The sequence below is a fragment of the Rosa chinensis genome, chromosome 1 (genome assembly GCF_002994745.2).
Source record: "Rosa chinensis cultivar Old Blush chromosome 1, RchiOBHm-V2, whole genome shotgun sequence".
NCBI lineage: Eukaryota > Viridiplantae > Streptophyta > Magnoliopsida > Rosales > Rosaceae > Rosa > Rosa chinensis.
In genome coordinates this window covers 55,651,097-55,670,877 of record NC_037088.1, presented here as the reverse complement: position 1 = coordinate 55,670,877, position 19,781 = coordinate 55,651,097, and the positions used below count along the sequence as shown (strand labels likewise).

General features: G+C 36.9%; 1 protein-coding gene and 1 long non-coding RNA gene across 2 annotated transcripts in view; both read right to left on the bottom strand.

The window, feature by feature from the left end:
* Window positions 1-7,083: 7,083 nt before the first annotated feature.
* On the bottom strand, window positions 7,084-8,420 carry LOC112182097. The gene is made up of 4 exons (XR_002929275.2): window positions 8,150-8,420; window positions 7,947-8,041; window positions 7,512-7,737; window positions 7,084-7,129 (listed from the first exon to the last, which is right to left on the bottom strand). It is a non-coding gene; the product is annotated as an uncharacterized LOC112182097 (long non-coding RNA).
* Window positions 8,421-18,549: 10,129 nt separating this feature from the next.
* LOC112182505 (probable serine/threonine-protein kinase PBL7) overlaps window positions 18,550-19,781 on the bottom strand; it is a 34,886-nt gene continuing 33,654 nt past the window's right edge. The window contains exon 5 of the mRNA XM_040508549.1: window positions 18,550-18,696. Coding sequence (XP_040364483.1) covers window positions 18,565-18,696 — 132 coding nt within the window. The 3' untranslated portion in view covers window positions 18,550-18,564. The remainder of the gene's footprint in view (window positions 18,697-19,781) is intronic.

Sequence of the window (19,781 nt, the reverse complement as noted above, 5' to 3'; positions counted from 1 at the left end):
TAACCCTTCATTAGTACCTTACTAAGGTCTCTTGAGGTTGAGGGCGACCTTTATTAGCACTTGGAGAACAGTCTAACACATAAGTTAATTTCCCAGCTGAGTAAGGGGCGCATACGGATGGTGTCTTAGATTGGGACCCTGGGTGATGGGTTCAATTGGATCTCAGAGATACTATAGAATGAGCCCAAATCACTATGTGGGAGTAGCCGATAGGGGCCTAAACCTCAATGAGGGAGTAGCCTCCGTAGTATTACCAAAATGAGTCATCCCTCTCACTTACCTCTTAATCTGGCCATGCAGCCTTCTGAAACAAAGGAAAAAGACTTATGTCTAGGCGATTATCCCTATATCGTATCTCACCAATAGTAGTGGTTTCTACAACTTGGAATCAATTGAGATATTAACTATGTTTATAACAAACTCAAAAAAATAAAAAAATAAATAAAAAATCAAAATATTGTGTGACATGCTTAAGGTATATTGGATTAAACTTGACATTGTCGAGGGTAGCTGTTCTATAGTCTCATTGCACAACGAGGTCCTTTGTTCCAGTACCTAAGTATGTAGTTGTAAATGTAAAAGTAACTTAGAAATTTACGGATAGGCATTTCCTTCAACCTCAGGACGTTCACAAGGAGAAGAGTCCAGGTTGAAGGACTATAAATATTAAGCGCTGCATGGGAGACAACCCATTTCAACCGAAGCTGTGAAGGAGCCATCAACGAGAGTTTGACATTTCTATCCCTTCACTTGCTTAGGTTGAATTGTACTTGTGTCTTTGTTTGTTTGTTTATTTTAGTCTTCCCTTATTTTCGTAGCCCCCCCCCATATTTAGGGTCTATATACCATATTTTTTGCCTACATTGAGGACAATGTAGATTCGAAGTGTGGGGGTGGGTTTACACCTTCATTTCAGAATTTTTTTTCAGGTTGATAATAAAAAATAAAAGAAAATAAAAAAATTGAAAAATGTCAGAAAAATATAAAAAATTTCGTTGGTTTGTGGTTAGTTTTAGAGTCTTTTGTTTTAATTTTGAGTCTTAGGATGCCCCTAACTGTCTAGGATGATTCAATATCTCTGAAATTATGGCTAAAAGAGGATCACAATATTGAGATGATGTTAAATGTTATTCTTTGGTTAATTGAGATATATGAAAAACATATGCATGAGTAGTGGATATGGATTTCGTAACCTTGGTATAGAATATGAGCATGTTAAGTTGAGTTTTGATTCATAAAAGCCATGTGAAATATTTGAGCCATGTCCCTTTTTCTTGGAGTGATAAATGAAAAATATTCTTATTTTCTTGGCGATGTTTTGATGATCACATTATTCTTTCATTTGATTGATTGCTTGCCATAGATTAAGTTTAATAGACTAGAGAATGCTAGAATTCACTCTTATACTTGTTGAAACTTTTATCAATACATGTCCCTGATTCTGGAAAGGATAAAAGCACTCTAGGAATTATCACCAATGCCAAAATGCCATGTGTCCCAAATTGTGTGCACAAGTTGTACACCCGTTAGATAAACCCCTTTGAGCCACCCACATAATCTTCACCATGTGAACCTTAGTATAGTTTTGACTCTACCCTTTCCTTAGGGCCTAGTAGAGCTTAATTTTGTGATGTATTGTGTGAAGAGATGATGAGAAATAAGTGTGGGGGTGGATTTGTCCAAGAAAAAAAAAACAATGAGGCCGTTAAAAAAAAATGAGGAAAAAGAAACTGCAAGAGAAAAAAAAAATGTTGGACATGATTCTTTGTTTGTGAATTAGGAGTTTGTGTATGTTGAATGCCCAAAATCATAATATGAGGTCTTTGTTCTTTTTCACAATAATGCAAGGAGTTGAAAATGATGGTTGGGGCCCAACAAAAATAAATCTGGCCTTTAATATGGAGACATAAGGTGTATTGTAAATGTTCTGCTCGGTTTTTAGGATCTTTTTGGGATTCCTTACCTTTCATTTCTTAAAAACCTTGAGCCTTGGCCCCATTACAACCCTTTATAAGACATTTTTTTATCCTTAAGATGAGACAGCCTTTGATCTGCGGAGATGAGTTATAAGAGTTGAACCTATGGCATGGGTCCATTTGTGCAAGTAGTTGATATCTTTCATGAGATCTTGAAAAATTATATTCACAAAGTGCTTTTCATTTCTTATATATGTGAGCTATTTGATTGCCCCAAAATATTTTCTCTCACATATACTTGAGTGATTATGAGGTTTTAAGCATTGCTTTGATCTGAGTGAAGAAAAAGTTGATATACCTTGTGAGAAAATGAATCATACTGGTCTAAAACATGCTGAGCTTCACCCCATCACCAATGTTAACACCAAGTCCAACTTATTTATATGTGGATTATATGCTTCAATTAACTCTCGAATATTCCATTTGTTGAAGAGAATAAGAAGAACAACGGCGTGAGAAAAGGTTTGAGGGAGCCTATTGTAAGTGGGAAGAATGAGAAAATATGAAACTGTGAAAATTTAAGCAAAATTTAACAAGGATAATTGTGACTTTTTATCCTTCTAAATGGTTATTTTTCAACTTTTTAGAAAAAAAAAGGGTTATAAATCAATTTCAATACTCAAAGAAGGTCATTTTTGAAAATTTATCATTTCTGAAGTAGCTAGCCAAAATGACTTTTTAGCTACTTTAGCTAAAATTTGGGATTTGTTAAAGGAAAAACACATTGTGTGCCTTCGTCAAAGCGACTGACGGAAAGGGAATCAAAGAATCAATGATTACCATCAATCAGCATTTAGTATCATTAATGTAATTGATATTTCCGTTGTAATTCTATCCCTATATAAAGGGACTATGAAATGAAATGAGTAGACCAATTCCAATTGTCATTTTACTTTAACACGTTATCAGCACGCTCAGAGCCAATAGCCAAGAAAAAAATCCTAATTTTCTAGTTTCTTTCTATTGAAAAAAAATAAAAACCCTAGAACAAAAAATATTTTCTTCTTTTTCTGCCGCCACCATCTCAACAAAAAAAAAATAAACTAAAAAAATTTGCAGATCAGCCTTCGTCTCCCTCTCAAGCTGGTCTTCACCTCACCGGTTAGCCCACCCGCCTACAACCCTCCACCGGCCTGAAGCCCAACAAGATCTCGGCTTCATTTGCGTCGGCCTAGAACCTCGCAGTCGCCGTCCTCGGCCTAGAACGTTGCCTGCATCTCCTGTCGCAGCCCGAGCCGACTCCAGCTTGCACCGGCCTCTCCTATTTAACTACCGCAAAGTTCCACAGCCGATCAGATTGGCCCCTGCCCTTCACCGCCTACGCAGATCCCACACGGAGCCCAGCAACCCCTTCACAGCCGGCCTCATCCTCCCGGCAGCCCACCCCGCGTCTGCAGCTGCCCACCCGCGCCTTGCAGCCGACCAAACCACGCCTTGCAGCAGCCTCAGCCTTGATCTCGTCACCACTGCAACCTCCAGGGAGCAACCTGTAACCCAGAAAACTAGAAGAAACAAGAACAGGCAGAGTAAGAAGAAGAGAGGAAGAGGAAGAAGAAAAAAAAGAGGAAAAAGGTGACCCGACCCAAAGAACAGGACCGGCCCTAAGAAAAAAAAAAGAGAAATAAAAGAAGTGGCCCAAAAAAAAGGAATACGGCCCAAATAAAATAAATAAAATAAATCAGGCCCTGCAGCCCAAGAAAAAAAAAAGCAAAAAGAAGAAACAGGTCCTGCGGCCCAGGAAAAAAAAAAGAGGCCTTGTGGCCCACTGCTGTAAAGAAGGAGGAAGCGGCTCAGTTTTTTTATCAAGCACAAAAATATCGCTACGCACGCCTGCATCAACACGCGCGTGCCTTAGGATTGTTTTATTTACTCGATACCAAGTTTGTTCTCTTTTATTTATTTATTTTCATACTCCGGTATATTAAATTGTTTATAATTAGAACTTTTGAGCATGTTTAGTTAGATAATTTTGATCATTTTAAGCATGCCTTGTTATTTATGATTTATATGATTATCTTTAAGCATGCTTTATATTTTCTTGCTTATGTTTTTATTATGAAATTTTAAGCATGTTTTGTGACTTTATTTTACGCATGATATATTATTGCTATTATTTTTTGTAGCATATATATATATATATATATATTGTTGTATATTTGTGAAATTTGAGCATGCCATGTAGTTTATTTCTTATATATGCTATGTTTAAATGCGTTATGCTTATTTTTAGAATGCAACATATATAATCCGCTTTGCCATGATAATGAAAATTCATGAGCATTATACATACATACTTACAGTGATAAAGTATTTTCACATAGCATCGAAAATCAATGTGACCATTACGAATCTTGGTCTTGAAATCTAATTCACATTTTTGGAAAATAATTTACGTGGATGTCTTTATGATTGCGTAATTTATATCTTCTCTCTTGTTTAGATGGCTGATCCAACTCAACCTGAGTTTGACATCTTGGACTCATAAGGACTTGAGTACCATCGTTGGGTTTCCGATGTGGAAATTAGGGCAGGCATTTTCAACCGAGACAAACCAACCAACCGAATCCGAGCCGAACCAAAGAAGTTGGTAACCGACACTGTCGGTAACCGAACTCTTGGTACGGTACAACCGTACCGACTCCACATACACGGTACGGTAATGGTTTCAAATTTTGTATATACATGGTATACCGTACCAACCGAACTCATATACAATTAATTAATTACTCACACTTTTTTAATTTTTTATTCATCTCTCTTCTTCTTTTGGACGCTAACTTCTTCTTTTCTCTTCTCTTTCTTCTTTGTTCAAGTTTTTTATTCTTTCTCTCCTTCTTCCTGGATCGTCACTTCTTCTTCTATCTCCTCTTTCTTCTTTCTTCTAGTTTTTTATTCTTCTCTCTTCTTCTTTCTGGACCCTCTTTCTTCTTTCTTCTAGTTTTTTATTTTTCTCTCTTCTCTTTCTTCTTCTTCTTCTTTTTGGAGACGCTCTTCTTCTTCTCTCTTTCTCGTTCTTCTTTCTTCTTTCTGGACTCTCTCTTCTTCTTCTTCTCTCTTCTCTAAGCCTCTCAAACTCTTCAAAAAAAACGCTCTCTCTCTCTCTCTCTCTCTCTCTCTCTCTCTCTCTCTCTCTCTCTCTCCTGCACGGGCCCTCTATTCTCAGCCTCTCTCCGGCCATGATGGGATTTCAGTAGCTCTGGTTAAACTGGACTTCCACTCTTCCAGCTCTCTGGCTCTCCCATGACTCTAGGTTTCTGGGTTCAGTAGCAAAAGTGGTAATTCAAATTTCTGGGTTTTGGATTCGGTGATTCTTCAGGCTCTATTTCTGGGTTTTGGATTCAGTGATTCTTCAAGCTCGGTGAACTCTTCACTCTTGTTAGAAACTCGGTTGGAGGACCAACCAACCGATACCAACCGAGCTTCTCGGTATACCGATATGTTGGTACACCAACTTCTGTGGCCGGTAATGGGAGAAGATTTTGTGTACCAAACTAGTCCGGTACGGTAGCTGGTTTTGGACTTGCAGCTTCGGTACCGAACCGAACCCATCCCTAGTGGAAATTGCCTTTGTGGCAAAAGAATACACTACCACCATTACCGATCCCAAAGATGATGAACTATCTAATAAGGTGAAAGCAAATGCCTTAATGTTTCTGAGGCGACGTATTGATCATAGCCTACGCTGGGAGTACCTTTAGTTGAAGACACCCAAAGAACTGTGGGATGCCTTTAAGGGACGTTTTGGAAACATTCACGATACTTTACTCCCAGAACTGGCTATTTAGTGGAATGGAATCCGCTTGCTTGACTATAAAAAGGTCAATGACTTCAACAAGGACATGTTGCGCTTAAAGGCACGTCTCAATTTCTGTGGGAAGGGAAATCACAGAAGATGATATGATCTACAAGACTCTTACCACCTTTCCTACTTCAACATTTATACTAGCGAACCAGTATAAGTTGGAGTATGACAACAAAAGAATCACAACCTTCAATAAGTTAATAAGCCTACTGCAAGTGGCTGAGAGACATAATGAGATTCTCTTGAATAACAATGCCAGGCCCACTAGGACAAAGAAAATTCCCGAGGCTAATTATGGAAAAATGAAAGGTGAAAAGAACTCCAATGCAAAGGGGTTTAGACGTGCTGATCCCTACCCACGTGGCAACAATGCACCACGTGGAAAGGGACATTGGGATAGTGGAAACAAGATGCAAAAGGAAAGAGTTGACAATGAACCATGCTATAGGTGTGGATTCATTGGGCATTGGTACAAGAACTGCCAAGCAAACAACAGAGTAGTCACTATGCCAAAAAGTTAATCACACAACAGATAATATCTGTCGTCTGATTGCATGATTTTCTGTCGTCTGAGGCGCTGCCGTCTCTTGTGCAATCAGACGACGTAGAAACTCTGTCGTCTGAGTGCAATCAGGCGACATACATGTTTTTGGTCTTCTGTTGTCTGATTGATTCCTCACATATACATGTGTGTGTTATGAAGATTTCAGACGACAGAAATGTGTTGGCAAATGTGAAGACTAACAACAGAGTTCTTTAACTTTTGTGGTTTAATTCCCATTTCAATGACAGTAATAAGAATTATGTGTTGTTTGTATTGGTTCTCAACTACAGTTTATTGTTGTTGTAAACAAATTTCAATTACAATCATCTGTTGTTTTAACTCATAACAGAAGACAGTTATTTGTGGTTAAACTTGCATTTAAGATACAATTTTATGTTGTCTGAATGTATATAGAACAATAGATTTGTTTTTCTATTCTGTTGTTTTTCTGTTGCTCAGACAACATATTGTTTTTCAAGTTAGTTGTTGCCTTGTATTTCAGATGACACATATAAGTTTGTTCCTGCCATTCATTGATGTTCTCATTCATTCTGAAAACCCCAAAAGTCATTTCACTCATTAAAAATACATATATTCTGTTATTACAGCCACCAAAATACATTTACAATAGTCATTAATTGTTCCATGAAATCTAACTATTGAAGCTGGATAGCAAATAATTTCAATGTACTCTAGCACTTGGACATTTGTTTTTCCTCCTGTGGCTTGGCCTCCTTAGTCTGCTAGAATGCTAAACTTTTGCTGCTTACCAGTTCTCTTATATTCAACAGGTCTCAAGTGAGGAATCTGCAGATAGCAAAAAGAATAAGACAAAAGGCAGGTATGCCAAATCATAGGGAATACAACTTTGTGTAGAGTTTCTTATGACATGATATTGCTAGACCAAGACATAAATGGTACAACAGCCACAAAATGAAGATCCACCATTGCAGAATATACATAAAGAGATCTTATAATTCGTAAGTGCTGCATATAATCTTAAATAAGCACAAAGCGAAGCAAATGGAACACAAACTTTGGCCATAAGAGGCTGTGACAAAATGTATCTTAATCTATCAGTGAAGCCCAAGAGCTAGCAGGCACTTTAAGAAGACAACTAGAAGCCAAGAGTCCAGTCAAGATAGAAAGATAAAACTACTGGAGCTAAGAATAGATAGCTATCACTTACTAGGATCATTTGTCAATTGGCTGAGCACTCCAAATTCCAAACTCAAAGTCCCACCACCACCAGCTTTTTACAATCACTTCAATTACTACTTTGCCTTGTGATTACAAAAAGCACTATGCCAAAATGTTAATCTCATACAAGCAAATGCATCTTAAGCACTATGCCTTGCAGTTTCATCAATCTGATTGTATGGAGTTAACCTGCAACCCGTACTTTCCAAAACATCCTACAGAAATGAGTTCGAACAGGGTATGTAAGACCCTAATTTGGAGGGGGAAAAAGAAAGAAAAACACACTTAGAGAGCAGCAAAAGTGAAAGACCAAAAGGGACATTATTACAGTAAATAAAAGAATGGAACATATTAGTATATCATATATCTAAATCTTCTGCTATTCATAAATGGCCGGAAAAATGCTATGAAAGTTTTAACTTACTGGAACATGAATTATCTGAGCCCTGCCAGAAAAGCTCAGAATCTAGGGTTGCACTCATCAAAATCAACCTCAGTTCTAGCCGAAGGAAGGAGGTCCTTGAGAACAATAAGCAGAAAATCTAGCATCAAATGATTATAGTGAGAAATCACACTTCATCATCCAGAACTAAAGCCTCGATCTAGATCTAGCTAGCACTTAATTACCTTCATTCATTCTGCGTTCGTGAATCTCATCCACAATGACATGAGTTATACCTTTCAAATTTCCATCAACTAGCAATCTTCTCAACAAAAAAGCTAGTGGTGCAGAAGAGAAGGCATGTATCTCTTCCTTTCATGCCTTCTAAGTCTCTAACTGAACCTTATATCCAACCTAAGAAGGAAACAAAAAGAAAGGAATTGTAAAAAGAAAAGAAAAGCAAGACTTGTAGTTTTATCACAAAGTTGAGGAAAACTCACTGAATCACCCAACTTCTCCCCTCTCTCTGAAGCAAGAGAACACGTTATTGTCTAGAGAACTTCATAAATACTTGCTTTTCTGCCCACAAAGGCCAAGAGTACATGAAACACATATATGAGACAGGACATAAATGAAACTCAAGTCTCAACAATTGGTGATTTTTTTTTTTTGGATGAATCAACAATTGGTGACTTACATTTACTATAAGCATTACTTATTTAGAAGAACAGCGTTCCAATTATTTCTAACAAATTCCAATGGCCATTGATTTATGTTTAGCTGGCCACTTGACTACGGAGGATCACTATGCAGAGACAATGAGATTATAACACTAAAGGAGAAAGATAAAAAAAGAACAGAAGAAGAAGTGTAAAATGTGAACTATCTAAACTTGAGACCTGTCTTTGACTGTTAATTTCTGGCCAATAAGATAATGGTTTAAGGTGCACAATAAGCACACACACGTGTATATATAATAAATCAAAAAGTAAATTGAGATAACATAAATTGCAAGTAGCAGAGTTAATGAAGCAAATTAAGGTGATAAGTAAAAGGAAACTTCAGTACTCGCCTTTGTTTCAAAGATCTACAACTGATTCCAATTTCCAGCTATTAGCTCAACCGCTCCTGATTGATCAACTTCAACATAGAGGAACATAAGTCGTCAGTCAAATGGAGTCAATAAATCTACAATTTTTAGATTAATTTTACATTTTAACTACTAAATTTAATTCCTTGATTTCCTTCATATAGCTCAAACACCAAAAACAGAAGCAAGTACTGGAACAAATTAGTGTCAACTTAGCAACTAGAGATAAATACTGCTTGTTCAAATTACTTCTTCCTAACATCCCCCTTATACATATAAAGCCCTCTGTACCCATCACTAGAGAGCCAAATCCCGTAAGGATTCTACAATCCAAAATTGCATGTCCACAGTCTACAATCAAATGAAGTAAATGTCTCATTTGCTACTTCCATGAATGAGAAAATACTTAGCGAAGCATACAATAATAAGAGAAGACCTAAATGCATAAACCTGTTCCAGAATAAAAAATAAAAAAAAGTAAATGGATTTAAGGCTCCCTCAGGATAGTGAGATTTCCAAGTAATCTGTCATCCATTAATCTAGATGTCAATATCACAAATAACATGCGAAGACTATCTAAACCAGCTATTCAATCTTAGTTTGCAATCCATTCCAAATAGAAAACCCCAGGTCAAATTCATACAAAAATCCTTCAGCAACTCGAATCTAAATGAAATATAACCTAGAAAATTAAAAACTTTAAAGATTATACCTGATAAAGGTGAGAAAGAGAGTGCCGGTGGTATTTTGGGCAACCAAACAAAAACCTGTAAACACAGATGTCCCAAAACCTAAATAAAAGTGAAACCCAAAAAAAAAAAAAATTGAACCAAAATCGAACACCTAAATCAACATTCAGCCGAATTGTTTATCAAGAAATGAAGAAGTTGAAGAGTAAGAAAACAACAGAATCAAAGAAAACTTTGGATAATCTTACTTGAATTACACGAGAAAGAAGATATTTCTATATCTATGCTGACTTTCATCAGTCGCAGAAACACAAAGGAAGATAAATAAAGAGCACTAGAACAAAGCGAACAGTCTGAAAACACTAGCTAAAATTAAATTTGCAGAAACTAATAACTAAGTCACAAAGCTAGGCAGGCTTCCAAACAAACATGAAAATTGAAAAGCCCAATTAGGCAATCAGAGAATAAGGAGTGACAGATGAAAGAGTACTTACGCGTCAATCAACTTTGATGAAGACTTCAAGCCCTCCAAAAAATTGGCCCCAATTTCTTCTTCTTCTTCAAATTAATCCCTCAAATTTTCGATCTAGGATCTGGTGGACCTTCCTCTGGATCAACTCGTACCTCTACTTCCTTCAACGGGTCCTTCTCAGACGATTGTTAGATGGGCTATCAGGGTTTTCTTCAAATGCACCGCCGCTGCTGAAATTAGGGTTTTGTTCAAATGCACCTCCGTTGATGAATCTGAGATTAGGGTTCCGGTAGGGCCGCGGGTGCTCTGTGGTCGATGGCTGGGGGTTCGCTACAGACTTGAGAGATGCCCAGTTTGAGATCAGTTGAGCTGAGAGACTTGAGAGAAAAAGGCACACAGGGTTTTAGATAGAATGAATGAAATCGGGCTTAGACAAAAGGCATAGGCAATTTTCCTTGGACAAACAAAAAAAAACAAAAATTAAATGAGTGGACTCCCCATATAATCAGACAACACAATTAGTCAGATTAGTGGTCTGATGCTTATCACTTTTTGACTCCACTAGACCAATTTTTAGAGGGAAATGCCTTAATCGATTTGGTGGGAGATTTCTAAAATTTCAATCCAACTCATTCGGACAACAAAATTTTCTTATCACTGTTGTTTGAATAAGTCAAGCTTTTAGGCTTCAGATGAATGAAATTCTCTATCTTGAGCCAGCAACATAAAAATGTTGTTTCAATAAGAGCCTTCAGAGGAATGAAATTATAGGTACATCTCTATCTTCAAGTAACAACATTAAAATGTTGTCTGAATGTTACCCATTTATTCAAAATGAAAAAACTGTGTTTCAGTGGGCATTCAGACAACAGAGTTAGGTTTTTCTGTTGTCTGAAAATTTGAGACGACAGAAAATTAGCTTTCTGTCGTATGATTGACTTATTGGCATAGTGAGTAGACAATTACAAGAGGTATAGGGAGTCTAAAGAACAAGATGCTCACTATATGGAAGAAGGAGGTCATGACCCATATGTCAACCTCACAATTGCAGACTTCAATGACAACAAGGAACTTGCCCAGTCAATGGATGGACTAGATTTTGACTGATCTGCTTTATTTATTTTCCAAAGACAGATGTGAAGGCATAATGCCTCATTTTTAATTAGACTATTGCTTGGTCTTAAAATTTATTTCTATAATGGTTTGATGAATTAGAACAAGACCTTGATTTGATTATCGTTGACTTATTAATAAATTTTGAATTTTATTCTGAAGCACTGAATTTATACAAATTTATTTACTACTCGTATTTGCATGGTTCGAAATTGCACTATAAAGATGTAAAGCAATACATCTAGAAAAAGAAAAAAATTATTTGGATGAAAAGATTAGGGCTTGTCCGGTAACGTTTTTAAAAATGATTTTTCAAAAACTGATTTTGAAAATAAAAACGAGAAAACAAGATTGGATTTCTGAGATCCGAAAATTTGTCCGGTAGCTTATTCCGAAAACAATTTTCAAAAACGAGAGAAGATTGCGACTAGAGATGAGAGAGACCTGAGAAGAAGATAGCAACGTGAGAATATGGAAGAAGAGAGCACATTCTTCTTTTTCTTTGTTTTGGAAAAAATATATCCGTGTTTTCTAAAATATGAGACTGAAAATGTGAAAACGTCTATTTGTCGTTTTCCTGTTTTACGAGTAAAATAAAAAATTATTTTCAAAAATTATTTTCTGCATTTTTGAAAACAAACCAGCGAACGCATTTTCAAGCTATTTTCATTTTATAAAATGAAAAAGATGACTTGAAAACGTTATCGAACGCCACCTTATCATTCTACATAAATACAAATACTCTAAAGAATATGAGATACGCTTTGTATGCACCAAGAGCTAATCGAACCTTGTTTAGTATCAAAGATATTCGTGCCAACGGTTATCATGTAAAAACACACTGTGAGAATGAAACTGAATACTTTTATATTACCTCTAATGAATGTGGAAGGAAACACATTTTAGAGAAACTCATGAGTCAATCTAATGGACTGTACCTCACTACGATTCGGATCATTGAATCCTAGATTGTCACCCATAATGAAATGTGAGACACTGACTCATACAGGCTTTGGCATGACCGCCTAGGGCACCCCGGTCGTGACATGATGATCCGTATTTAAAAAAAAAACTCATATGGACATCCCTTCTTTCGAGTGAAACATAAAATGAGACAAAAATCTGTCACACTGCAAGGTGTCTGTTCTAGTATTGTTCAAATGCAGTCATTGCCTTCTGAAGTACCAGAAGCACTACCTCCCTCCGATTATGCCTCATTGACTATCTCAAAGGCACATCACTCGTTTTGCAAAGCCTGCTCTTTAGCAAAAACAGGATCGAGACCTCCCCATGCTAAAGATATAACATAAAACATTCCATTCTTATAAAGGATACAAGAACATATCTGTGGACCTATCCATCCAGAATGCGAACCATTCATGTACTTTATGGTTCTGGTGGATGCTTCGACACATTGGTCACATGTCGCTTTATTATCCACAAGAAATGCTGCAAAACTCCTAGCACAGATTATAAGTTTAAGGGCTCACCACCCTGATCACCCTATCAAGTCTATAAGGCTTGATAACGCTAGAGAGTTTACATCAAAAGCATTTGATGAATATTGTATGCCTATTGGGATCGATGTAGAGCATCATGTACCCCATGTGCATACACAAAACGGTCTCGCAGAAGCCACCATCAAAAGGCTACATATGGTGGCTAGGGCATTGGTTATGCGCACCAACCTGCCTATATCTGCCTGGGGTTATGTAATATTGCACCCAACTTTACTTACTCGTTTCAGACCCACTGCTAGCCAACCATTTTCTGCGTACCAGTTGGTAACTGGATATGAGCCTGACATTTCATACTTACGCATATTTGGTTACGCAGTATATGTGCCTATTGCGCCCCGACAGCGCACCAAAATTGGTCTTCAGAGACGATTAAGTATTTATGTTGGATACGAATCCTCAACAATTATCCGCTATTTGGAAACCCTTGACAGACGATCTCTTTACCGCTAGATTTGCAGATTGTCACTTTGATGAGACAGTCTTCCCGTCGTTCGGGGGAGATAGGAAAAAGAATTTTCCAAGGGAACGACATGAATTGTCGTGGTTTGTCCCCACTTTGTCTCATTTTGATCCCCGCACTTCACAAAGTGAAAGTGAAGAGAAAAGAATAATCGATATGATCTTCAAAACGTAGCAGATTCGATGCCTGATGCGTTTACTGATATCGCAAAAGTAACGAGATCACATATACCAGCTGCAAATGTGTCTGCAAGGTTAGAAGTCCCTAACAAGGGGCACTGCAACCGCACTTAGTGGAGGTGTGGTTGAGGCCGTGGCTCCCCAAGGAAGAAAGGGAGGCCACTTGGTTCGATTGACACTCACCCAAGGAAGAAGAGGGTGAGTAAGGCACAAACCAATCATCAATGTATAGAATCCCTCTCATGAGATTGTCTCTGATTATAGTTATGTCCATGAATCAATACTGGAGGACGCTCCGATGTTTAAAATGATTCCAGAGAACAAAGAAATCTCAAAGGATTATGAGAGTGCGTATGAGTTGATAGAAAGATCTTCCATACATATTGATGATATATACTGTTGCTCAAGGAATCATAGAGCACGATGATATCGAACCACGCTCTGCTGCAAAATGTCAACAAAGAGCATATTGGCCTAAATGGAAAGAAACAATCCAGGCAGAATTAGATTCTCTGACAAAAAGACAAGTATTTGGTCCGGTAGTGCTAACCCCACCAAGTGTAAAGCCTGTAGGACATAAATGAGTTTTTGTCAGAAAGCATAATGAGAAGAATGAAGTCCTGAGGTACAAGGCTTGCCTTGTGGTGCAAGGTTTCTCACAACGCCCTGGAATTGACTACGAGGAGACATACTCTCCCGTAATGGACGTTATAACGTTCCGCTACTTAGTTAGCTTGGTAGTTTCAGAAGGACTGGAAATGCAGCTCATGGATGTGATTACTGCATATCTCTATGGGGATCTAGATTCAGAGATATATATGAAAGTGCATGATGGCCTTACATTACCCAAGTCAAGTGACTCTAAACCACGGAGTGCATTTGCAACTAGATTGAAACGCTCACTTTACTGATTAAAACAATCCAGGGGGATGTGGTATACCCGTCTAAGTGACTACTTGATTGGGAAGGGATATAAGAACGATGAATTATGCCCCTGCATATTCATAAAGAAAATAAGTTCCGGATTTGCAATTGTAGCAGTATATGTCGATAATATGAACATAACAGGTACTCTTGATGAAATAAGAGAAACCGCGAGCTACTTGAAATCTGAATTTGAGATGAAGGATCTTGGGAAAACTTGATTCTGTCTAGGCCTTGAACTAGAACACCGAGTTTGTGGAATACTAATCCACCAGTCTGCATATGTCCAAAAGTCAGGCGATATAACATGGACAAAGCACATCCTGCTAGCACTCCCATGATCGGTTGAAGTTTGGATGCAAGGAAAGATCCATTTCGTCCAAAGGAAGATGACGAAAAGGTGTTGGGAGCTGAAATTCCCTATCTAAGTGCAATAGGCGCATTATTGTACTTAGCCCAATTTACTCGACCAGACATTGCATTCTCAGTGAACTTGTTAGCTAGATTTAGTTCAGCGCCAACGCAGAGTCACTGGAATGGTATCAAGAACATTTTCGATACCTAAAAGGAACCATTGACTTAGGACTGTTCTTTCCCTATAGAGAGACAAGAGGGACCGCAGATTGAACTGCAATCCCTAAAGGAAATGTTGATGGCGAAAGCGCCACTCACTACACCAAATCGCCAAATGACGTTTTGGTTGGTTTTGCTGATGCTGGGTACCTCTCTGACCCACATAAAAATCGTTCCCAAAACTGGTTATGTATTTACCATTGGGAACACGGCGATATCTTGGAGATCAACCAAGCAAACCCTTATGGCTACCTCCTTGAACCACTCAGAGATCATTGCTCTACATGAGGCGGTTCGTGAGTGTGTATGGTTAAGAGCTATCATTACACATATTCGAGGGACTAGTGGTTTGAGTTCTACCACTGAAGAGCCTACTTGCATTTAAGAAAATAATGCAGCTTACATCGAACAGATGAAGCTAGGATATATCAAGGGTGATAATACAAAACACATATCGCCAAAGTTTTCCTACAATCAACAACAACAAGGTCTCCTCAAGATTCAAATGAATCAAGTAAGGTCTGAGGAGAATGTGGCAGATTTGTTCACCAAATCACTGCCTAAGGACACATTTGAGAAACATGTGAAAAACATAGGAATGCGAAGACTTTCCAAGCTCCCTTGATCAATGTAAGTATCAGGAGGAGGTGTAGACGTCAGGGGGAGTCTAACACACACATGTCATACTCAAATGTAAAAGGTGTGTTGTGCTCTTTTCCTTCGACCAAGGTGTATTTTTTGTCCCACATGGTTTTTATTGTTAATTGGCAAGGTTTTTAGTGAGGCAACAACTCATGCACCATTTCGTCTTTGACTTGGCACAAGGGGGAGTGTTAAAGGAAAAACACATTGTGTGCCTTCGTCAAAGCGACTGATGGAGATGGAATCAAGGAATCAGTGATTACCATCAATCAGGGCAATTACGGATCAATCAGCATTTAGTATCATCAATGTAATCGATATTTCCGTTGTAATTATATCCCTATATAAAGGGACTATGAAATGAAATGAGTAGACCAATTCTAATTGTCATTTTACTTTAACAGGATTCAAATTTGCTCACCACCATCAATATAAAACTGTCATGTGTTATAAAACATAATTATAGTTAATCATAATGTTTTATTAAACAAATAAATTTTAAGTATTAAATTAATTCTACATGACGTGTCAAGTTTTAATTGAGTGGTGATATTACCCCAAAATAAAAATGGTGAGCAAATTTGAATCCTAAAATTTGACTAAAAAATGACTAGCATTGCTAAAGATGCACTAATAATACCCTACTAATCTGCACATTTAGATGATCATCCTTAATTGAATAAATTGATCTCTAAAATTTTTTTAATTATTGCAAAGAATTAAAGAAATTTCTTTAATTGAATTCAATTTCTCCCGATTAAAGTAAAAAAAAATAAAAACAATCATTGATTAATTAATCAATGAATAAGATATATTAAAAAATTAAAAGATAGTGGGAGTTCCGTCTAAATTAGGGAGGTGAATGGCCAAACCTTTAAAACAATTTTCTCTTCTTTGATGTCAGAAGGGTCGAACATTACATAAAAGATGAAATTCTTGCGTACGTCAGACGTACCAAACACGTAGTACGTTTGACCAATCAAAACTCTGAAATTTTTCTTCTTATTCTGAAATTATCCCTGCTTTTTAAAAATAAAATACCTAAAATATCCCCCTGCTAGACATTGATTGATAAGCTACACTGCCACGTGGTACAGCTGACGTACGCAAGACTCTCTCCATTACATAATAGGCTTCTTTTACTAAATATATCAACCAATCATTGCTTAGTTTCAAAAATAGAGAAGGGTCATTTCGCCCTACTGTAGCTACGGCCTTGTTTAGGATTGCTTCGCTTTAAAAAAAATCAGCTTTTGTTCAAAATTTTAGATTTGATTGTGTTTGGTAAATAAATGAAAAGCAATTTTAATTGAAAGTTATAGGTCACTGGCAGCAGATTTTAAAAGTAGCCTAGAGGTTGCTTTTAGAAGCTGCTGTGGATCAAAACACACTTTGCAGTTGTTTTATGTACTAACAGTACTTTTAAAAATATTATTTACCAAACACGAAACTGTTTTAATTCACATCTGATTATTCTCACAACACAGCAGTAATAGTTTTTTTAAAAAGTTATAGTAATCTCAAACTAGCCATTGAGCTTATGTGCATTCACGTAGAAGATTTGGGGTTCATACCTGTATATCCTACCCAACAATTATATCCCGCATCGGAAAAAAAAGAAAAAAGAAGTAAATTCTGCAAATGTTTATAACCCATTGCGTGAAGGTTAAGGTCGCCCTACTCACTATGGGTAGGTGGCAACTAGCAAATCAGTTTATTCAGATCATGCGACCTCACTTTAGTCATCGCTGGAGCCCGAGCCCCTAGGGTTATAGGGGCCCCCCTACCCATGATGGGTATAGCCGTATATGGATTATTTAGGTTTCGTTCATAAGTCTCGATCTCTTTTACGACCTTTTGTTTTGGTTTTTTTAATTTTTATGAAATCTTTTCTTTATCAAAATATCTGATGATGCTAGTTCTTGTCACTGTGCCAAAAAGGCCTTCAGACGACACAAGTTTTGTTTTCTGTCGTCTGAGTTTTTCAGACATGTCTATTAATTCCAATCAATATACTGAACCTAATATCAGACCTACTGATTGCAATGTGAAATTGCCAGTATTAGATAGTGTATATTGAGAATATAGATACTGCACCTTTGGCTTGATTTCAAAGTGAAATTGCTAATACATTCAATGGTAAAACAATTGCCCAGAGTAGAAGTATTAACAGAAGCTCTGTTGAAAAAGCACGAGACAAAAAGCTCAAGTTGAAGACGAAAAGAAGAAGCATATGAAAACTGTCTTTGCAAAGTTGCTTTATTGAACAGATTCAAATGGCTTTGTTACTTTTCAAATATGATCTAATGAGGGTAACATCTACAGCAAGAAGACATTAATCTGCAGTGGCAGGGACTGTGATCCAAGAATGAAAGGAGCTAATTCGAACTTTGCCACTCAAGCTGATAAGTTTTGAACCAAGAAAAAGAAACTAAAAGCTTCAAGCTTGGTGAATAAACAAGCTCTGCTCATATAAAATGCTTCTGTGCACTCACCAAAATGGTAAAATTCCTGTAAGTAATTATTTCTATGATTCAATGGAATAACAGTTTCTATATAGATACAAAACACCCCATGCTCAATTGTACAGAAAATAATCTTATAGAAACAATAGAGGGAGGAAAGGGGAAGACCGGGAGACCACTGCACCTGCTACCGGAGTGAGCAAAATTCAATAAACAGGCACTATTGGCAACAATGCATTCCACTAAGCTCCGAACTATTGCTTGCTGAATCACAACTAAAACCCATTATGTGAAAACATCCTAATTAAAGTGCCGCAGCTAGACTGGTGACAACAATCGTGAGCATCCAATGATGCAACTGTATTAAATAAATGTTCCCTCATGAACTTCAGAATTCCCTTCTTGATCTAGGAGTAGACGAGGCTGACGAGCCAGCTGTGCGAGAGTTCTGGACTCGAAGCACTTGAGGGTCATACTTTTGGGAAGCAAGATAATTAAGGGCTGTGACTACATCCGCTATGACAGATCGCATATTAGGCTGTTCTTGGACACACATTGCAGCAACTGCAAGAGATTGATACATTCCCCTCATCGGATATTGTCCTTGGAGCAATGGATTCAGCAATCTGTGAAAATTTCCTACGGTCTCTAAATAAGGGTCGGGCCTGCAAATAAGAGTTCATCAGCAGAAGTCACAAGATTGTCATTTATCTAAAATAAAAAAAATAAAAAACTGTTCATCCTAATGTTGCTTTCACTCATAAAATGTATAAGAATTACACATCACACCTTCTAGAAAAGTTACTTAAGATTCAAATCAAATAGCAACTGAAAAAGAAACGATACACCTACTTAGAAAGGGCTCCTATTTACTAAAGGTAACTGAATTCATCAATATCGACTGTTGCATTCAAACAATATATATATACATACATATATATATATATATATATATATATATATATATATATATAACTTACTCCTGATGAGATGATTCTGAGAGAAAAATATGTGAAGAGTAGGATAAACAAGCACTGCTCATACAAAATGCTAGCTGCTTCTATGCACTCACCAAAATGGTAAAATTCCTGTAAATAATTATTTCTATGATTCAATGGAATAACAGTTTCTATATAGATACAAAACACCCCATGCTCAATTGTATATAAAATAATCTTATAGAAACAATAGGAGGAAAGGAAGAGACCGGGAGACCACTGCACCTGCTACCAGAGTAAGCAAAATTCGATAAACAGGCACCATTGGCAACAATGCATACCACTAAGCTCCGAACTATTGCTTGCTGAATCAGGAATTCTTCCAGCGAATTATATATATATTTAGTGAATTATATACAAACAACTAAAAGTTAGTGTTGTGGTGTAAAAAGTTGTTTGTAACTAAATTTTAATAAAATTAATTTGGACATTTTCAATTTATTAATGCTATTTTTTTTAAACGAAATTAATTAATATTTAGAAAGAAAATTTAATGCCTATTTCTTGTCACCTAATTCAATATATTTATGCTATTTGGAAAGAAAAATTATAGGTAAGAATTTAATTAGATGAAGAAAAATATTGGTGAAAGAATCTGTAGACATATCCCTTAAATTAATACATAATTAATGGTTGTTTTTAACACACAATATTTTTTTTTCGTCACCTAACTAAAGTTATTAATGTCACTAGTTCACCCCTTTAAAATCTAAAAGGAAATATAAAAGAGTAAAGTTGGTGGTGCAAGATTA